Source organism: Marmota marmota, unplaced genomic scaffold (assembly GCF_001458135.2).
Source record: "Marmota marmota marmota unplaced genomic scaffold, marMar, whole genome shotgun sequence".
NCBI classification, from domain to species: Eukaryota; Metazoa; Chordata; class Mammalia; order Rodentia; family Sciuridae; genus Marmota; species Marmota marmota.
Window position 1 is genome coordinate 2304088 of NW_025999983.1, and position 18389 is coordinate 2322476.

At 53.6% G+C, this 18389-nt stretch overlaps 1 protein-coding gene across 7 annotated transcripts in view; it reads left to right on the forward strand.

Moving 5' to 3' along the window:
- Rps6ka2 (ribosomal protein S6 kinase A2) overlaps positions 1–18389 on the forward strand; it is a 297075-nt gene that overhangs the window by 73170 nt on the left and 205516 nt on the right. Inside the window, exon 1 of one of the 7 annotated variants that reach the window (XM_048805835.1) lies at positions 6319–6801. The exons of 4 other annotated variants lie outside the window; for them this stretch is intronic. In XM_048805835.1, the coding sequence (XP_048661792.1) occupies positions 6787–6801 (15 nt within the window). In that variant the 5' untranslated portion in view covers positions 6319–6786. Of the gene's footprint in view, positions 1–6318; positions 6802–17514; positions 18227–18389 lie in introns of those variants that run through there. 2 more of the 7 variants (XM_048805827.1, XM_048805826.1) reach the window with 2 other exon arrangements.

Genomic DNA, 18389 nt, shown 5'->3' on the forward strand with positions numbered 1-18389 from the left:
GAGCCCCCCCCCCCCCGTGGCGCCCCCAGCTCTGGGTGGAGTGTGAGAAGTGACCGGCTGCTGTTCAGCACCTGCAGGTGTGGTGACAGGTGAGTCTGGTGTTGCCTGGTGTCGGAGTGCTGGCTGTGAGGACAGAGGACGGGGCACCCTGGGCTTTCTGCTGTACCTGTCCCAGATTTTAAAATGTGGCAATAGCCTCAAAAGGAGAGTTTGGAATAGGTCATGTGACTAAGAGGAGCACCCTGGACCGGTGGTGTCCCTGGCTCAGGGCAGCAGGCGCATCCCAGCCACTGGCGCGTTCTCCAGCCCTCCCCACACGCCGTCGACTAGCTTCTTCACTGACGGAGAACTTGCAGGGGCCAGAGGAGTGCTCAGGGGCCACAGTGCCTGCAGGTCCGGCAAGGGCTGGCATGGCCTGGGGACCAGAGAGGCCAGCGGCCAGCGCCACCCTGCACCTGGCCCCTGTGTCCTCCCTGGCAGGGAAGTGGCAGCAGGGCCATCCATCCTCCCCAAGACAGGCCCTGTTTCCTGAGTCACCAGTTGTAGGGTAGGGGCTGCAGCTTTCTTGTCTGGAAGGTCATTTCACAGAGTACCAGGACGGTTTGGCTGCCCAAAAGTGCCCTTGGGATCTTAAGCAGCCGGAGGCAGGGAGAATGGCCTGCTCCCAGAGGGCCACCTCCGAGCAGCTGCGGCCCACACTGCCCTGGCCCCTGCCTCACTAAACAGACACTGCACAGGGTGGACACCTGGCACTGGGGACTCAGCCGATAGGGGTGACTTGTGCCACCAACCCGAGTGCTGGGGTCCTAACCCCAGGACCCCAGAACATGACCGTATTTGGAGAGACCTTAAAGAGGTGAATGAGGTAAAATGAGGCTGTTACGTGGGTCCTAATCCAGCTGACCACTGTCCTTATCAGCAAAGGACACAGACACACAGGGACAACTGTGGGAGGGCACAGGGAGAAGATGCTGTCCACCAGCCAAGAGAGCCACAGGAGCGACTAGCCCTTTCGACCTTGACCTCAGACTCGGTGCCGACACCTGGGAATAGCGCCTGTTGACTCCGTCCAGGAGGAGGGGGCAGAGTGGCCTGGGGTGTGCTGGGAGCAGTGCCAGTACTTCAGGAAGGCGGTGCACGGTGCCAGGGTGCCACCCCATGGCTCGTCTACAGCCAGGTGGCTCCCGTCACTCCCCAACAGTGTGACTGTCCACTCTGCAGCTTCTGGCACGAGTGGGCACAGAGCTAAGGTCTGGAGGGGCTCTGGCCATGTGTTGCATGAGTGCACAGGCGTGTGTGTGTGTGCACGCACGTGGCATTCGCCCCTGGACCTAGGAGACCGTCACTCCTGGGCAAGCTCTCATCTTCTGGCCGGCCCCAGCTTGGCTTCTGCAGGCCCCTGGGGACAGAGGCCCTGCACTGTTCTTTCTTTAGCCTGTCACCATAGAGCTGCGTGTTTTGAAAGGCGGGAATGCTTCTGGGGCTCTCATTACTGCCTCGAGGGCTTGGCTCCTGCCCCATGAGCTCTGGCTCCTCTGCGTGCCGGTGGCAACAGTTAGCAGCTGTCCCCAGGCTTCAGTGTGTCCACAGCATGGCAGCATGGCCCATGAGCCACCTGCAGCACAGCAGGCCAGAGGGTGCCTCAGAGGGTGACACACTGGGAGGACACAGTGCCTTTGCCTCTCAGACAGTAGCCCAGGGACCCGGCCGGCCCCAGGAGGTCCCCGCATCTGCAGGAGGGTCTGTCCTCAGAGACTTTTTAAAAAGGAAAATCCAGGTCAGTGGACGGAATTTCATGAATGCAAAGTGCCCTGTGAGAGGGAGAGGTCCCCTCAGGGCTTGGTGTGATGTAGGTGCTGGGGCTGGTTTGGGCACGGGGAGCTGTGATTTCTGTGGTGTCCCCAGGTCCATGCGAGACACTTTGTGACTGAAGCGTTTACTGGGAAAAGTGCTAGAAACTGGCTGGAAAAGAAAAAATGCAAACCTACACTTTGCTCACTCTGCATTTCTGCTGCTAAGGAGACGGGGCTGCACTCGACTGGCTGCCATGCCACCCTGATGCAGTCCTGGTTGGTCACTTAAGGCCTGTGAGTGAAGGAGGAGGGAGGAGCAGGAGAGGATCCCTTTTGCAGAACCCACGGTGCACAGCGAGATGGATGGGTCGGGTGAATACGGTGTCTTGAGATCCTCACGTCTTCATGTGCATGTCTCAGTGGACCTGGGCACCAGGGCCCACAGCAGCTCCCTGGGGCCGGGTCACAACTGATGGGCTCTTTGTAGGTAAGCAGCACTGCCACTGGGCAGCTCCAGGCCAGAGCAGCTCTCCAGTGTCACATGTGTAGGGCATCGAGTGCCTGTCGATTGTGATTTCTATGTTACATGCCCATTAAAAACGGCGGTACAGCTAAGCAGCTGACACTCGAGATGGCCAGGTTCCGACTTGCTCTTTAGACTGTGGGGCTGAGCTGCTGGGTCTGTGTACCCAGGGCGATGATCTCCACCAAGTCCTCCTGCCTGGACGCTGATTTGCTGTGGGAGCCCAGGACAGTGCAGGGGCCCTGTGAGCCTGAGATCCCAGCCCACACACAGGGTGGTAGCAGCTCCGTCCTCAGGAAGCGGGGCATGCCTAAGGTCTCTCGCCGGCCACTCCTGAGCCCAGCTGGCTCACCTGGCTGCAGGGGCTTGAGCCAGCTGCTGGGGACATGCAGATCCAAACAACAGAGTGCTGTAGCTGTGGCCACTCACTCTCGCCCCCTTCAGCTTCAGAACCGTCTTTGGGGCTGGCGTTGGCTGTTCCATTCCACTTCTTGAGCTGGGCCGGGCGTGTCCTGGAGAGAATCCCAGCCCCCCGCTGGGTGGACGATGATGGCCTCTCCCAGAGCCTTTGGGCACAGTGATGCCTGTCTCCATTCCAGGAACCTCCTGGTCACATGGGGCCCTGGGTGAGAGTCAGGCTCCTTCCTCAGAGCTCACAGGCAGGGACACACTGAAGTGTCCTGCATACCAGTGACAAAATAAAGAAAAACCCCTGCCCAGGGGTCAAATGAAGTAGTCGATTAAATGGTGCAGTGAATCGAATAGTGAAGTAGGTAGGCGTCGTGAGTTACAAAAAGACACGGTGTGGGTCCTTTCTGCATCCAGGAGAGGGACAGCACAGGAGAGTGGGTGTCTGGAAAGGAGGCTGAGGGACAGGGACCCCCTGCCCACCACGTCCCAGCAGAGCAGGCCCTGCGTGGCTGCCGCTCCGGGGAGTGCAGGCTCACCACTGTTTTGTCTGCACTGAATTCTCCCCGTCCCCAAGAGAAAAAGGGGACACACAAAAGTGATTTGCCAACAAATGTGTGCCCTGCTGTTGGTGAGAACCAAGCTCTGGACTCCTTAGGACTCATTCAGGGACCCTCCCTGGGAAGGATCCTGCCATAAGCCTTCCCTCTAAAAGAAATGTTTTTGCATACCATCAGGGAATCCCCGCAGCATTTCTCCTTGAAGACAGCTCCTCTTGAGGCCCATCTGTCCACAGGCTGCTGTGCAGACATTCTGGAATCCCCATGGGCAGTGTGTGCCGGACTCTCCTGATGGCCCTGCTGGTTTGGGCATTAAGGTGCTCAGACCGACTTGTCTCTCCTGGGGCAGCTGATTGTCAGCACAGTGTTGGTGACACCAGCCCCTACCTCAGTTGAGATGCATCATCAGGGGCCTTCAGTGTCACCCGCCAGGCATGTTCACTTTTGTATGTCCCCTTTTTCTCTTTGGGCGGCGGGGGGGGGTGGAGAATTCAGTGCAGACAAGCCCAGAGGTGACTGGTGTTCCACCTCAAGTGCACACACAGTGAGCGAGCCCCACCAGCCAGGACCGCGGCCGTGCGCATGTTCATAGCATCGCAGAATCAAGCTGATGCCCCGGAGATGCTCATGCCACCCACCCACCCAGGCCCTCGGCCACCACTGGCTTGGGTTAATTCTGTAATCCTCTCACCCACGTTTCCCATTTCATAACACGTATGAGCGACGTGTGCACAAACAACGTGTGAGAATGGCCACGAAGCAGCTCGGGCTTCTGAAGCCTCCCCTGTGGAATCGTGGTGCCCCTGTCTTTTTGCTGATCTCCTGTCTGTCCCCTTCCTGACGCACTGTCACTGTGTCTGTATTTTGGCTGTTGACTCCTGACAGAAGCTCACCCACAGAAGTTTCTTGCAGGTCCATGTGCAGGTGTGGAGTCGAGCCATGACGCACGTACATTCTCAGTTGTGGGATTGCCCAGGACTCAGGGTCTGGATGCCTGCCAACAGCAGTCTGCAGACAGTTTGATCTTGCTGACTGCAAGTGGAGTGTCCAGATGCACATTTCCCTGTCACCGGCCAGGTTGGTGACCATTCACCCCTCTCTTGTTTTCCTGCGGGGTTCAGTTGTTCAGTGACTGCTGGCGTTCTTTATGACTTCTGGAAGTCAATGCCTTGTTGGGATTCTGCAAATACCATCAATAGTTTTCTTTCTTTCTTTTTTTTCATTTATATATGACAGTGGAATGCATTACAATTATTATTACACATGTAGAGCACAATTTTTCATATCTCTGATTATATACAAAGTATATTCACACCAATTCGTGTCTCCATACCTGTACTTTGGATAATAGTGATCATCACATTCTACCATCATTAATAACCCCAGGCCCCTCCCTTCCCCTCCCACCCCTCTGCCCTGTCTGGAGTTCTCTATTCCTCCCATGCTCCCGCTCCCGATAGTTTTCTGTCTTTAACTTTCCCTGCATGCAGGGTCTTTTGGAGTAAGAAAGTTTTTAAATATTCAAATCCATCTATATTTTTGCAAGTTTTGAATATTGTTTAAGGTGCTTTCCCCGTTTATGAACCTAAATGCTGGCTGTTCTTCTGACCTTGAACTGTTGTTCTCAATGTGATTTTGCACGTAGTGTGGTACAGGAGCCTAGTTTTTTTTTCCCGTAGAAAGACAATTATTTTTCATGGATCAAATGGACTGCCCATCCATGAGTAGTCTGTTTCCCTGCAGCTGCTTCTGTTAATACGATTCCACTGGTTTTAGGTGTACATTTTAGGTGCTGTGAGCCCCTCAGCAGTAAACAGATGATCAAGCTGAGGATTGTTCTGGAATGAGGCACTGGTCGGCGTGCTCATTTGAGCCATGATTCCCAGCAACGCTGGGTAGTTCCACTGGTTTCGTGGTGCCTGGAGGGGCGTTGGGTCTAGAGTACAGCAGGTCCCTGATGTCCCAGCACACCCTGTCACTGTGTGCAGTCCTGTCCTGTGTTCTGTGCAGACCAGAAATGGCCAGGTGGAGGTCCCATAAGTATTTATGAATGAGTATGCCCTGGAGGCAGAGGTGAGGGAGCTCCCACGGCTGAGTGGAAGAATGCAGTGGGTTTGAAGTAGTGGCCATTTTGTGGAGGGGGATTGGGTTCACTCTGACCGTTCTCTTGCTACCATGAGCACAGGGGAAGAAAGCCATGAGGAGCCAGGTGCCCATGCACACCGAGTTCTTTTCCAATTCAGAACCTTTCCAGGATGCGATGGCCTGCGTCCGTGGAGAGTGTGCTGATCACTGGAGATCTCCAGGAGGGGGCTGTGTCTGTGCAGAGTGTGGAGGGTAAGAATGTGATCGGCCTTGATGACTGTGGCCGTTCCTGGACCTAAGGTTCCTGACCCAGTGACAGCCTCTTTCATCCTTTGCAGAACACACAGTGTCCATGCTCCCTGTGCCCACCAGGGCCCTGACTCAGACGTAGAGCAGAGCTTGTCCCGTGCAGTGGCAGCTGCCAGCCTGGTCTCCCGGCTCACAGGCTGGATGCCAGGGACAAGCCCGAGGATCCTTGGTGGGAAGAGGGAGTTTCCTCTCGCATGGAGGCCTGTGCCTGCCTGTGAGCTGTTCTCGTGCAGGCTCTAGACCTTGCGGTTTTCCTGGGTCTCATATTCTTCTCTGCTCAATGCATTTTTGCATTCCAGCTTCAGATTTAAAGCTATTTAAATATAGAATCACACCATGAAAAATGTCAAGGGAAAGAGGAAATGTTAACACTGTTGAAGGCGTTGAGTGCAGACAAGTAGATCTGACTCAGCGCAACGCTCGGCCTGTCAGGAGTGCTGTGAAGGTCTGCAGCTCTTGGAAACTGTATTTCTGAGGCAGAGTGTTTTTCCCTCTCTCTCTCCCTTTAAAAACAACTCTTGGGTTTATTTTTCTGCAGTCTCCAGGGAAGCAGGGCATTGTATCCAGCTATGTAGATTTTTTTAACCCAGGAGAGTTATATGCTCTTTCATCTGTAAAATGGAAATGATGTTGGTAACTACTTCTAAGGCTTTGGGGACAGTTAACAGTCCACCTCATGAGGCCACATGATGAAGGCACCTGAAATTACAGTGTTCCCTGCGGCCACTGAGGCCACTGAGCACCTGGTCCCCATGGAGTGCCATGCTTGAGGTCTGCCGGTCCCCTCGCCACGGCGCTCCACTCAGCTCTGGGGAAGCCCTGCCTGCAGGCCCTCCCCTTCCCTCTAGCTGCCCTCCGGGCCTCCCTCCAGAGCCCCCTTCCCAGTACCACCAGGCAACGGACGGGGCAAGTTTACCACTGGGTTTCCAAAATGCTGAGGGACTTTCTGGAGAATGGACTTTGGACTGTGGAGTTGGAACTCTGTGGAACTATGTGCAATAATGATGTAATGAATAGAGACCCCTGAAGGAGCAGGAATGCTCGGCAGTATGCCTGCCCGTGTTTGGTGATAAGGAAGATACCGCGTGTGCTTGACGTGAAAGGCAGGATGCGAGAGGTTCAGGTACCGTAACCTGGAGATGAGTTCTAGCCGGGCTTGGGGGTGGGCACAGTGGCTCCACCCAAGGGAGCGAGACAGAGTGTGTTCAGTTTACTCTGAGCGTTTTTCTTTTGCAATGGGGAATTGTGCTTTTTTTAATAAACAAAAAAAAAACAAGGTTATTTTTCCTTATGAAAAAGTAAATAATGAACAGAGTAAACTAAAAGGGACTTGGGCTCCAGCTCTGCTCAAGTAGAGTGTTCTACTTAGGAGGGGCAGACACGCGGGAGGTACCTGCTGCAGGTGGGGCTGAGGAGACCTACTTGCCCTCAACAGGCTGTAGGGGGCGTCTAGGGCTGTCTTTAGTGCCGATGGAGAGCAGCAGACTGCCTGGCCGCAGCCATGTCACTCTCTGAAGGAGCTGATGGCCACGGGAGGAGGGAGGACGAGTGGTCCCTTGGTGCTCTGCTGCACAAGCCTACGGGGCGAAGGAGAGCAAGCTGGTCACATTCCAGTCACCACCCAGACAGCTGCAGGGGATGAAGCCAAAGCGAGCACCGTTTATTAGGTAGAGGGGTTGGTGGCCTTGCAGATTCAATTGCTTCTGAGTCATCTCACAAGTGCAGCCTCTATAGGGCAACAGACGAGAAACAACCTCGAAATTTAGTATCTTAGGATTTCAGGGAAATAGTAACTGGGAGCTTGCTTTGTGGCACCTGTCTGGTGGCTCTGCCAGCCTCAGCCCTGACCTGCCTCCTCCCCAGGCCCTCCTCCTTCCTCCCCCTCTTTCACATTGGCTCCACTTCAGAGTTTTGCCAGGATCTTTGTCACTTGGGAGCCCACAAAATATGTTTCTTACAAGGCACTTGGTGCAATATGACCTTGGGCCACCTCACTCACACCCATCGCACTGGGTTCCTAGAGCCATCCGCGGCAGCATTCCCCTAAGACAGTCCATCCTGAGCATGTGAGTTATCAGTTCTCCTCTGTAGACACCCAGGTGGTTCCTGGTTTTGTTTTGTGATGTTTGCTTTTGCAAATGATTTCTGTGCACACATTTCTTTATGCATATGTGTGAGACTCTCTCTGCAGCACATACCAAAAGTGCATGGCTGGGGGTGGATAAGTGACCCTGTCCGTCTTTCCTCACACTGCCCGATGGTTCTGCAGCATGGATAAGTCTAGTGACCTCTCAAAGGTGGTTTCCATTTGATGGAAATTTAACCTAAGGTGATCTAGCCCTGAGCCACATACCCGGCAGCTGACTGAGAACTAAGTGAGTAGTAGCACAAGGGCATAGACACAAAGTTTCCTAGTTTTTAAAGAAGACTCCTCTCTATTTAAATGAGGTTTCCTGGTTGCTGCGGTGAGAGGAGATGAACTCTAAGTCTGCAACGTTATTATCCTGGGTATGAAAAGACTGTCAAGAGGAAGGTGAGATGGCTTCATATTTCATGAGACAAATGTAGGCAATATTCAAATGCCTCGATGGAGAAACTGTTTTATAAATAAACATGGCGTTGCTGGGCGCCAGCTCCGCCTCGCTGCTGTCAGGCGCTCTGGGCCGCCAGCGCTGCTTCCCTGGGAGTGACTGGCAGCACCAGAGAGCAGGCAGGCCACCAGCTGCTCCGGATGCTGCCGGCCCAGAACCTGTGTTTAAATTCATTATGTTCCTTGGTGCTCCTGGCCAACGATGGCCGAGTGTTTTAATTGGCACATAGAAGAACTGATGGCAGGACCCTCCTAATTACTTTGCAGAGATGGCTGTGCCTGCAAGTGCACGGGGCTTATGCACTGCTGAAGCGGAGGTGCTGAGGGGTTGCTGGCAACTTGGTTTTCTTTCCTGGAGGCTGAGTGGAAAGGAGACCCACTTGCCTTCCTTTAAATAAGTGGCCCATAGGAAGAAGATACTGGGGCCCAGTTGGAACACTCCCTCCATGCTGCTTAGGAGGGGGAAGTAGACTGAGTGCCGGGAGTGGTCAGAGAGAGCTGGGGACCAGCAAGAGGACCAACCGCGGCCGAGGCCTGTGATTTCCTGCAGCTCTGCCAGGTGCTGTCCTGCTCTCGCTTCGCCTCCTGACAATCCCAGCTCTGTTTTCTGACGCCGTGGTGCCAGGCCATGTGCCCCTGCCCCCAGGGGGCGGTGCCCTGCGTTGTCTGAGGAGCAGCACCTCTGCCTGGGTGTCCCACCTTCCTTGTGACCCAAACCTTTGAGGTAGGGACACATCACAGGGTGTGTGCCAACACGGTTCTGTGGAGGCACACTTTAAAAGTATGATATGTTAATAATATATGATTTGATATGAACTACTTCAGTTCTTTCAAACTTCAACAGAATATCCCAGAGTCTGTCCAGGGATGTATAAGGTGTCTCACCTGGGCTTTGGGCCAGCCCCTAAAAAAGAAGAGGCTCCTGCTCATTACGTGAGCGCCCTCGGGAGCAAGTGCCCCAAGCTCATGGGAGTTTCAGGGGAGAGAGACCGATGGATGGGAATGACAGGGGACGTGGCAGAGGCGTGTGTTATAGAAACTCTAGATCCTGGCCAGGGAGGAGCACCAACACGACTCTGGAAAACCATGTTTTTATGAGCACAACTAGAAAACCCAGTGGTTTGCATCACAGAGGAGTGGGGCTGGGGACCCTGCACCCAAGCCTGGGGCTCCCCATCATGAGCTCGTCAGCAGGCAGAGAGGCGGGGCGACAGTTGTCGCAGTGTTTATTTTAAACCGCTGACAAGAATTCACAGAATTTGCTGAGACCAGCATGGCCCTGAAAATAATGCAGCTCACTCCAAATGACGCTACAGCTCTTCAGCAGCTCACTCGCGTGACAGGACGGGGCTGTGTGTGGCTGGAGCTGAGCAGCGCCTCCAGAGCCTTCAGGGGTGTCTGGTCAGAGGCGCGTGCGTCTGCTCTGGAAGGGGAGGTGTCTTTGCACTGGTGTTTGCCTGCAGCATCTTTGATTTGGGGCAGCGACCATCCACCCACAGGAGCGCAGGACCTGCCCCGTGGGAGGTGATTTGGGAATCTGCCGAGCATCACCTGGTGCAGCCCAAGAAATCAGAGGTGGATGGCTCTTCCTGCCCTGGAGCAGAGCCCCTTCAGACAGGACCTGCTGCTACCTGCAGCTTACCATGGTCACCTCCCGGGAGCCATCTGCCTCAGTTTAGTGTGTCTCAGGCTATGGCTTTTGTTACAAACTGCAGATTTTCACACGCGTCATGTGAATTAAGATTGTAAGTTTGTGAGAGCACCTTCCATGCGCTAGCCTAAGGGCATGTTTATGTCTACAGAAACATGGGGTCACTGCCCATTTTTGCAGTTTTCCCTTGGGCTAAAATGCTCTTTCCTGGCAGCTTCTGGAACCAGGCTCTTTTGAATACTACAGGGCTCTAGAAAACCCACCAGCTCCCCTAGCCCCTGGTCTCCTTCTCCCCCTCCTCACCTGCACCCACCTTCAGTTGGGTCCCAGTGTAGCATGGAGCGTGGGGGTGAGTTCTTTGTTGCTTGAATTTGGAGAATAAAATCCATGGACACAGGGTGAGAGTGAAAGAACAGGATTTATTAGAATAATAGAAAGAACGCAGAGCTCCCAAAGAGGGAAGGGTCCCAAGAGAGGGACGCCACAGAGTGGCTACTGACCAGGGGTTGATGTAGATCCATAGATTTAGGGAGGTCAGCCCTACCCAACCCTGGGTGAGGCACTCAGTGTCCACGAGGTGTTCATGCACCAATCAAAATATCCATCGGGCATTTTTCCTTCTTTGGAGCAGCATGGACCGCAGTCATGTGGGCCCTGATTTAAAAATAGGCTTTCTGTAAGTTTCTTAGCAAGTATCTGCTGGTGCAGCTTGTGCTGTCTGCCCAGGAAGTGACCCAGGGCCATCTCCCTGTCGGCCCAGCCTCATCTCTTCCTCCTGACCTCTCCCCAGCAGACAGGTCAGGAGCCAGGGACCCTCTCGTGTCAGTCTCTTCAGCCAGCAGGACCCCAAAGGGTCCCAGGAGGAAGTGCACACAGGAATCCGACCTCCTCTCCTGTCTCAGACATCTAAAAAGGAAAGGGGCGGGGAGTCGCTGTCAGTCCCCCTGCCCCTCACTCTCTCCCTCCTGCTCACCCCTGGGCATGCACTCACCACCCACCTCTGCACTTCCCAGGAGGCTCACACCAGCCGAAGTATATCTTGGGATGTGGCCCTTACTGGTGTCTAGGGCAGTCCACGTGGCTGGGTTCCAGAAGGTGCCTGTGTGGGGCTGTGCTGAGCAGGCAGCACTGGGGTGCCAGCTGAGGGTGAGGGGCCATGGACGACCCCTGCAATTGGATCCCTCCTAGGGTGTGTCCGCCTAAGCTCTGGGGGTGTGCTGGCTTTGTGGGTACTCTCTCCCCTGGGCCCTGGGCTCCCTGGCAGGGCCACGCCTGCCCTTCCCTCTCCTGTCCCAGCTTCTCACACACACAGGAATGCAGCAGGTGCTCACCGAGGTGTTAGCTTCACACTCTCGAGTGCTGGGGACATTGTAGGGTACGGAGAGAGGGAATGGGGACCAGTAGCCCAGAGCCAAGGAACTTGTGCATGAAAGAAGGCCAGTCCCTCTGGGAGGATCTGTGGATGGCTTCTGTCCCCCTGCAGTGTTCCAGAAACCTGGGGTCTCATGTCAGAACCAACAGAAGCCACTGTGGAGGACCAGAGACCCGAGTTCCCATCGGCTTCCTGCAAGGAGCAGCCTGCAGCTGGTCTTCACCCTTGATTTCCCCCAATTCTTGGGTGTAAATCTGTTTTTACTTCACAGTGAGCGTTGTTTTTTTCAAGTACTAGGTAACAAGCACCACCTCCAGATGCCATATCTTTGAAGCCTTGAGGGATAATGAGGCCCTGCCCGGGAGGATGGGGCCTGCCCCACGGCTGTGCACCTGGGCCCCCCAGCTACCTGGGACTTGAGTTCCAATGGCTCAGGGAGGATAAGGGCCATTTTGTAGGTCAAATAAAACAATCCACAGAAATGGCCTACTTAGCACAGCACTCAGCAAACAATTTGCTCCCAAGAGAGGAATCAAAGGCTGGAGAGCTTTCTGGATATGAGTACCCAAACATTCTAGAAACTATGTTCAAAGAACAACGACGATTGTTTTTGAAAACAGAATCCTGAAGAACCTTCTAAGTCTTCTTGATCAAAGTAGGGGTGGGCTGCTGCTGACTCACAGATACGGTGACATTGGGCTTCCCGTGCTCGGCCACAAGACCATGCTCTGTGGGCTTACTTCTCGTGACAGGCTGGACGTGCCATGTCCATGGTCACTCTGCTCTCGCCCCTCTATGCTGGCCTCTGCTGAAGAGATGGTTCAGTGATTTCACGGCGCAGGTTGCCTGGAAGCCGCCATCAGCGAAACAGCCTGGTGTGAAGGGGAGTGAAGCTCTGAGGGCACATAGCACAGGGGACGATGACCCAGAAGCCACCAAGAGGCGAGGAAAGCCTGATGGCAGGCTGTGTGCAGCCGTGGGGCAGCTGAGGTGGGCAGGCTGAGCTACCCTGCATGGTGCCTGCAGTCCAGCTGGGGAAGGGCTGAGGGCAGAGGAGAGGAGCGGGTTGGTTCAGGGCATGGTTTCAGCTCAACCATATGAGCCATCGAGTGGCCCTATTGTCCCAGAAGAAAGCACTGCGTACTGCTGGTGAGATCTGCAGAGGAACAACTGAACAGCCAGCAGAGAGGGGACTTGATATCCAGAAGGCACCAGGGTCACTCCAAGTTCCTTTCAGTCCTGAGAAGCCCTGGTGTCATGCTGAGAAAAATGGCCATTTTTATCCTCGTTTAATATAATGAAGATTTAATTTAAAGTGCCCTAATAGTCCAGTGGATAATAGAAGGAATTCGTGTAGAAATAGCTTGTCTGAAAACATTATCTTTCAACACAATTTTATTATGTTCCCATGAGGTTTCTGCACATCCCTGCTCCTTAGAATATATTGGATGTGTAATTAGGGGAGTTGTTTGTTTATATCCACTGCATTTGATTTTTTTCTATGCCAGATGTTTTTATTTGAAGAGCTAATCTTGCTTGCAATTTATTTTTTAAAATAGTGGCAAAACGCACGTGAAATTTGCACCCTAACCATCTGTAAGCATGCAGTGCAGAGCCTGGGACATTCGCAGCATTGCTCACCCAACTGGCAGACTCTTCTCACCTTGAAGAACACGCCAATCCAGCAAGGCCCACCCCCAGCTCCCGGCAGCCACCCCCTGCTCTGTCTCCATGAGTGTGGCTGTTGCAGCCACCTCATAGGTGGAGGGTAGTGGTGTCCTTGTGGCTGGCTAGTTTCACTTGTCACAAGGCCCCCTGGGTGCTTCACTTTGGGCTTCAGTGAACCCATGAGTGTGTGTGTTGAAGTCCCTGCTCTGAGTCAGCTGGGTATATTCACTTACGCGCTACTAGAGGCGTCACGCCTGGTCACAGGGTGAGTCCCGCTCACCCTTAGCAGAAGGGCTGGGCTCTTTCCACAGTGGTCGCTTCACACCCTGCCAGCTGCACTCACACGGGCTCTGATTCCTGTACCCTCACTGACACCTGCCATTGTCTGTGCTTGCGTCCTGGGGGTGGCCTCCCACAGGGGATGCAGTTAACTGTGCGAGTCACCTAGCATACAAAAGAGCGTGCTCCTTGCAGGTGGGAAGCCAACACTGCATTTGTTTTCTGTCATCCGCCCCAGGTAGGCTGCAGGGAGCACCCTGCAGAGTCAGCACCTAGAGTGTCCCAGGCCTGTGCTAGAAAGCTAACATCACTTCAAGTGAGGACCTTTTCCTTCCAAATTTTTTTAAAAATTGCTTTTCTCTTGTTTAAAAATGTGCAAGTAGAGGAAGAAATATTTCTGTCTGGTCCTACCCACCGAGACCTTGCAGTCTAAGGTAGACTGGCCCTGCAGCCTGCCCAGGGGCAGATGCTGCCTTCTCTGGGCAGGGCAGGGGAGGGCAGCTGAGTCCCCCACCACCAGCCACTTTTGTTTAGGCTGAGTAGAGCTAGACTAGCCAACCCCCTTCCAGCTGGTGCATGTGGCCAGCGCTGAGCCCTCACCCACCGCGGGCAGCTAGGGCTCCAACTCCACCTGTGGTCCGTGGAGGTGGTTCTAGGTGAGCTGGTGGGGACCTGGAGGGAGCAGGGTATCAGAAAGGGAGGCGTGCACGAGAGTTTCTGCAGGCGCCTGGTGAGGAGGCGGGCTACTCCAGTGTGACATGACAGGCGAATTGACTCTGCTCTGGCCTCTGCCCCAGGTTGGGGGGAGTGTCACTCCACAGGAGACAGGAGGCCTGTGTGTGGGGGGGCAGAGGTGGAGAATTGAGCTTGACAGGCTGCTTCGGGGGGTTCTGAGGCCTCCCCTTCCTGTGGGCGTCGGCAGGTGGCATCTGGAAACACAGAGGTCGGCCTGAGGGGGCCGAGGGGAAACTCGTTTTACCGTGTAAGTGGCTGCCAGCCAAGGACCCCCAAGTGAAGGACCGTCTGCAGAGATGTCTGAGCGAGGCACCGAGGTCAGCAAGGGCCGCGAAGGGCGAAGGTCGTGGCCCGGGAGGCCAAAGGAGGCCGAGCAAGGACCGAACCCTGTGAACCACCCGGGTGAGAGGGAGCGTGGCTGGATGGTGGGAGCACAGGGACAGTCGGTCAGGGGCTTTCTGCAGAGTCACACTGTGTGGGGTTGAGGAGAAAACGGGTGGTGAAATGGGGAGATAAGCAGCCACCAGAAGAGGCCACCGTGGAGGGAAGAGGCGGCGGAGCAAGTTCCTGGGAGGTGGGTGGGCGTGGCCCAGGGTGGGACGGGGCAGGAGCAGAAGGACAGGCACACAGAGTCTCGTGGCCTGTGTTCTCTGCCAGGCAGGAGCGGGGTCACTGTTAGTCAGCCTTTTCACCACTGACCAGAACACTGACCAATTTCACAGGAGGAGCAGTTTGTTTGGGGGCTCACAGTTTCAGAGGCCTCAGTCCAGAGACGGCTGACTCACTCCCTGGGGCCTGAGATGAGGCAGAAGATGGCGGAAGAGTGTGGTGCAGAGAAGCGGCTCAGGACAGGGTCAGGAAGAAGAGAGCGAGCTCTGCTCAACCAGGACGAGATGTATACCCCAGGCAGCCTCTAAGGACTCGCCCGTCACCTCCCAGTTCATCCCTAGAGGACTAACACACTGATTGGGTCAAGGCCCTAGTAACCCAGTCATTTCACCTCCGAACCTTCGTGAGTTATCTCACTTGGAGCTTTGGGGGGCACCTCCCATCTAAACCCCAACAGCACCTGTCAGCGTTTCCAGGAGAAGCAGCAGGCTCCCGTCCGTGCATTGAGATGGCTGAGGCAGCCCAATACACCAAGAGACACCAGGCTTCCCCTTCCTCCAGCCAGAGGCATGTCCCGCCCTCAGCCCCTGTGCAGGACCAGCGGCAGCATGGAGCCGTCTTCTGCAGCCCCAGCACAGGGTCTCTGGCGCCCAGTGCTTCTCCCGCCAGGCCTCCGTGACCTTGCCCTCCCCCTCTGCGGGAGCCTTTCCCTCCCTCGCCCCTCTGGTTTGCCTTCCAGAAGAGTAGAAGAGCCAGCCCTGGGGCTCTGCCCTCACTCACTGGAAAGCTCGAGTGGACATTTACATGGAGGCACACCTTGACTTCTCTACCAGGCCCCAGACAGCTGCCCAGCGGAAACCACTGCTGCCAGAGCCAGGTTCCCCTCCTGGCAGGCTCCCAACACCAAGTCTCAAGAAAGCTCCATTTAGCCGCGCACCACGAGGCCTTAAGCCACTCAGCAAGACCCTGTCCTTGAATAGAATAGAGAAAAGGGCTGGGGATGCGGCTCAGCTGTTGAGGGCCCAGGGTTCCATCCCTGGTGCAAAAAGAAAGCTCAAATTTCTTCCTAAGACATAGGAACTGAGAGTTGATTGTATTCACCATTAATTTTTAAAATAAAATGTAAGTATAAAATTTTTGAAAAATATTTTGTTTTAGTTGTAGTGGACACAATACCTTTTATTTTATTTTTATGTGGTGCTGAGGATCGGACTGAGCGGCCTCCTGTGCTAGGCGGGCGCTCTACCGCTGCCATAGCCCCGGCCCTGAAATGTTTTAATATGAACACTTCTAAACCATATCCAAATATTTTATGTTATCTCAGATAGTTTTCAGTCATAATTATCAACAAATGATGTTTTTCTATCTCATTATATTATCAATAAAGAGATGGAAAATAAGTTACAGAATTTAAGATGTTATTTTCCCCCTCCCTCCCTCTCCCTCCCACTTCCTCCTTCCTTCCTGCCTCCTTCCTTCCTTCTCCCAGTACTGGGGATTGAGCCAGAGCAGCCTGCCACACTCTATCCGGGAGTCCCCAGGCTTTTATATTCTTTACTTTGAGAGAGGGCCTTGCTAAGTTGCAGAGGCTGGTCTAGATCTGTGATCCTCCTGCCTTGGCCTCCCAATCCCTGAGATCACAGGGGGGTGCCACTGCACCTGGCTCATGTGGGTTTTTTCCTAAGTATAATTTTAAAGGCAAAATGTCAGGCAGCATAAAACATAAGAATTTGACACTGAGCCAAGGTTGTCTGCAAGGAGAGAGAAAATTAAGACTTTTTAAATATGAAAGAGATCCCATAATGGACCAATATGACGTCTTTCTTTAAAATATTTCTACAGAGTCTAGTAATGAAAGAAAAAATGGAAAAAAATGAAACCCTGGAGTCTATTTAAATACATAACTAAAGCCAAAGCACTGGGGATCAGTGCTGCCACAGAGAGCAGATCTTCTATTTTGAACATAAAGAATAATAACCAAAAGCTGTGCTGGGAGGAAATGAGACGGGAGGACTCTGTTTCCGTTTCCTCAACTCTCAAGAGCAAAGATTGGGTAGAGGGTTTCAGCTTGACCATCAAATAGGAAGAAACTGATCGAAAACGAAATCTTAATAACCCAGAGAAACCTCAAGAAAGAGATGTTCACGTTTATTATGAAACAGACTCACACGTGCATGGAAGTAGATCTCGGCTCCGACCCCCGTGTCCTCCCTTTTGTCTCCAGCCCTCCCTCGCCTCTCCCCTTCTCCTTCGGCTGCTCTGCTAGACTTCCTGGGACTCATCTGTTAATTCATATTTGAATGGTTTTTTATGTTATCCCATCCTTCCCTCCCCCTTTCCTTTATTTAACTCCATCTGAGAGAAAACATTCAACCTTTGAGTTTCTGGATTTGGCTAATTTCACTCAGCACAAGATTCTCCATTTCCATCCATTTTACCAGAAAATGTCATAATTTCATTCTTTTTAATGGCTGAGTAGAACTCCATTGCATATATAAGCCACAGTGTCTTAATCCTCTCTATTGACAGGCATCTGGGTTGATCCCACAATTTAGCTATCATGAATTGTGCTGCTATATACATTGATGTGGCTGTGTTACTGAAACATGCCCATTTTCGATCTTTGGGGGAAATACCCAGGAATGGCATAGCTGGGTCAGATGGTGGTCCCATCCCTCGTTTCTTGAGGAATCTCCACACTGCTTTCCAGAGTGGTTGTGCTGGTCTGCAGTCCCACCAACAATGTACACGTGCTCCTTTCTCCCCACAACCTCACTAGCATGTATTGTTGTTTTGTATTTTTGATCATTGCAATTCTGACTAGAGTGAGAGAGAATCTTGGTGTCTTTTGGATTTGCCTTTCCCTGATTGCTAGAGATGCTGATCGTTTTTTCCATGTATTTATTGGCCCTTTATGTTTCTTCTTTTGAGAGGTTTCTGTTTAGTTCTTTTGCTCATTCATTGATTGGGTGATCTGGGGTTTTCTTGGTGCTAAGTTTTTTGAGTTACAATATTGGGAAATTTTAACTCATTACTGCTAGGATACGACAAACCAGAAGCAAATACATTGAGCTGTGTGTGCGCCCACATTCAGATGTCATGAACGTGGCATATCTATATGGCCACACCCAGACAAGAGTCGGATGTGTACCTGTGGAGAAGGAGAGGGGGCTGCACCAGCTCCTCCTGCCTCTTCCCACCAGGCTGGGCTGCGGGACAGGCAAGCTGCCCTGACTCGTCCCTGCTCGCGGTCCTGTGTCCTCGTGGGGCTAAGCGTGGGCCTGGATGGCACTGTGAGGGAGGGGAGCCCTGAATCAGGGAGGACCCAGGAGCGATGGAGAGAGGTGGACCGAGGTGCCCCAGACGTGCAGAGAGCTCGGGGCGCTGAGCAGAGAGTAAAGGTCGAGGTGATCGAAGCTGAAGGGGAGCTGGAAGTAAGATCCAAGTCGACCCAAGGGCAGACGCGGGAAGGGAGGGCTCCGCTTCCCTCAGAGAAGCAGGAAGTTGGAGACACTCCAGGGGACGAGATCAAGGAAGCGAAAGGCTTTGCGTCTGCAGCAGATTTCGGGTGGCCCGGGCGCAATGCAGTCACAGCACCTGTTCTTCTGGCTGAAGAAAGGGGTCCGGGAGGGGAGGAAGCCGTGGTGAGTGAGCATCTCCCTCCTGGGGGGCAGCCCAGAGGCCTGTGGCTGAGCCCCCATGACCCATGCAACGTGGGCTGTGCCCATTAGAACCTTGACCACTGCCCTCACCTCTGAAAGCAGGAAGGTAGATAAGGCCTGCCCGACGACCCCATCCAGATGTGTA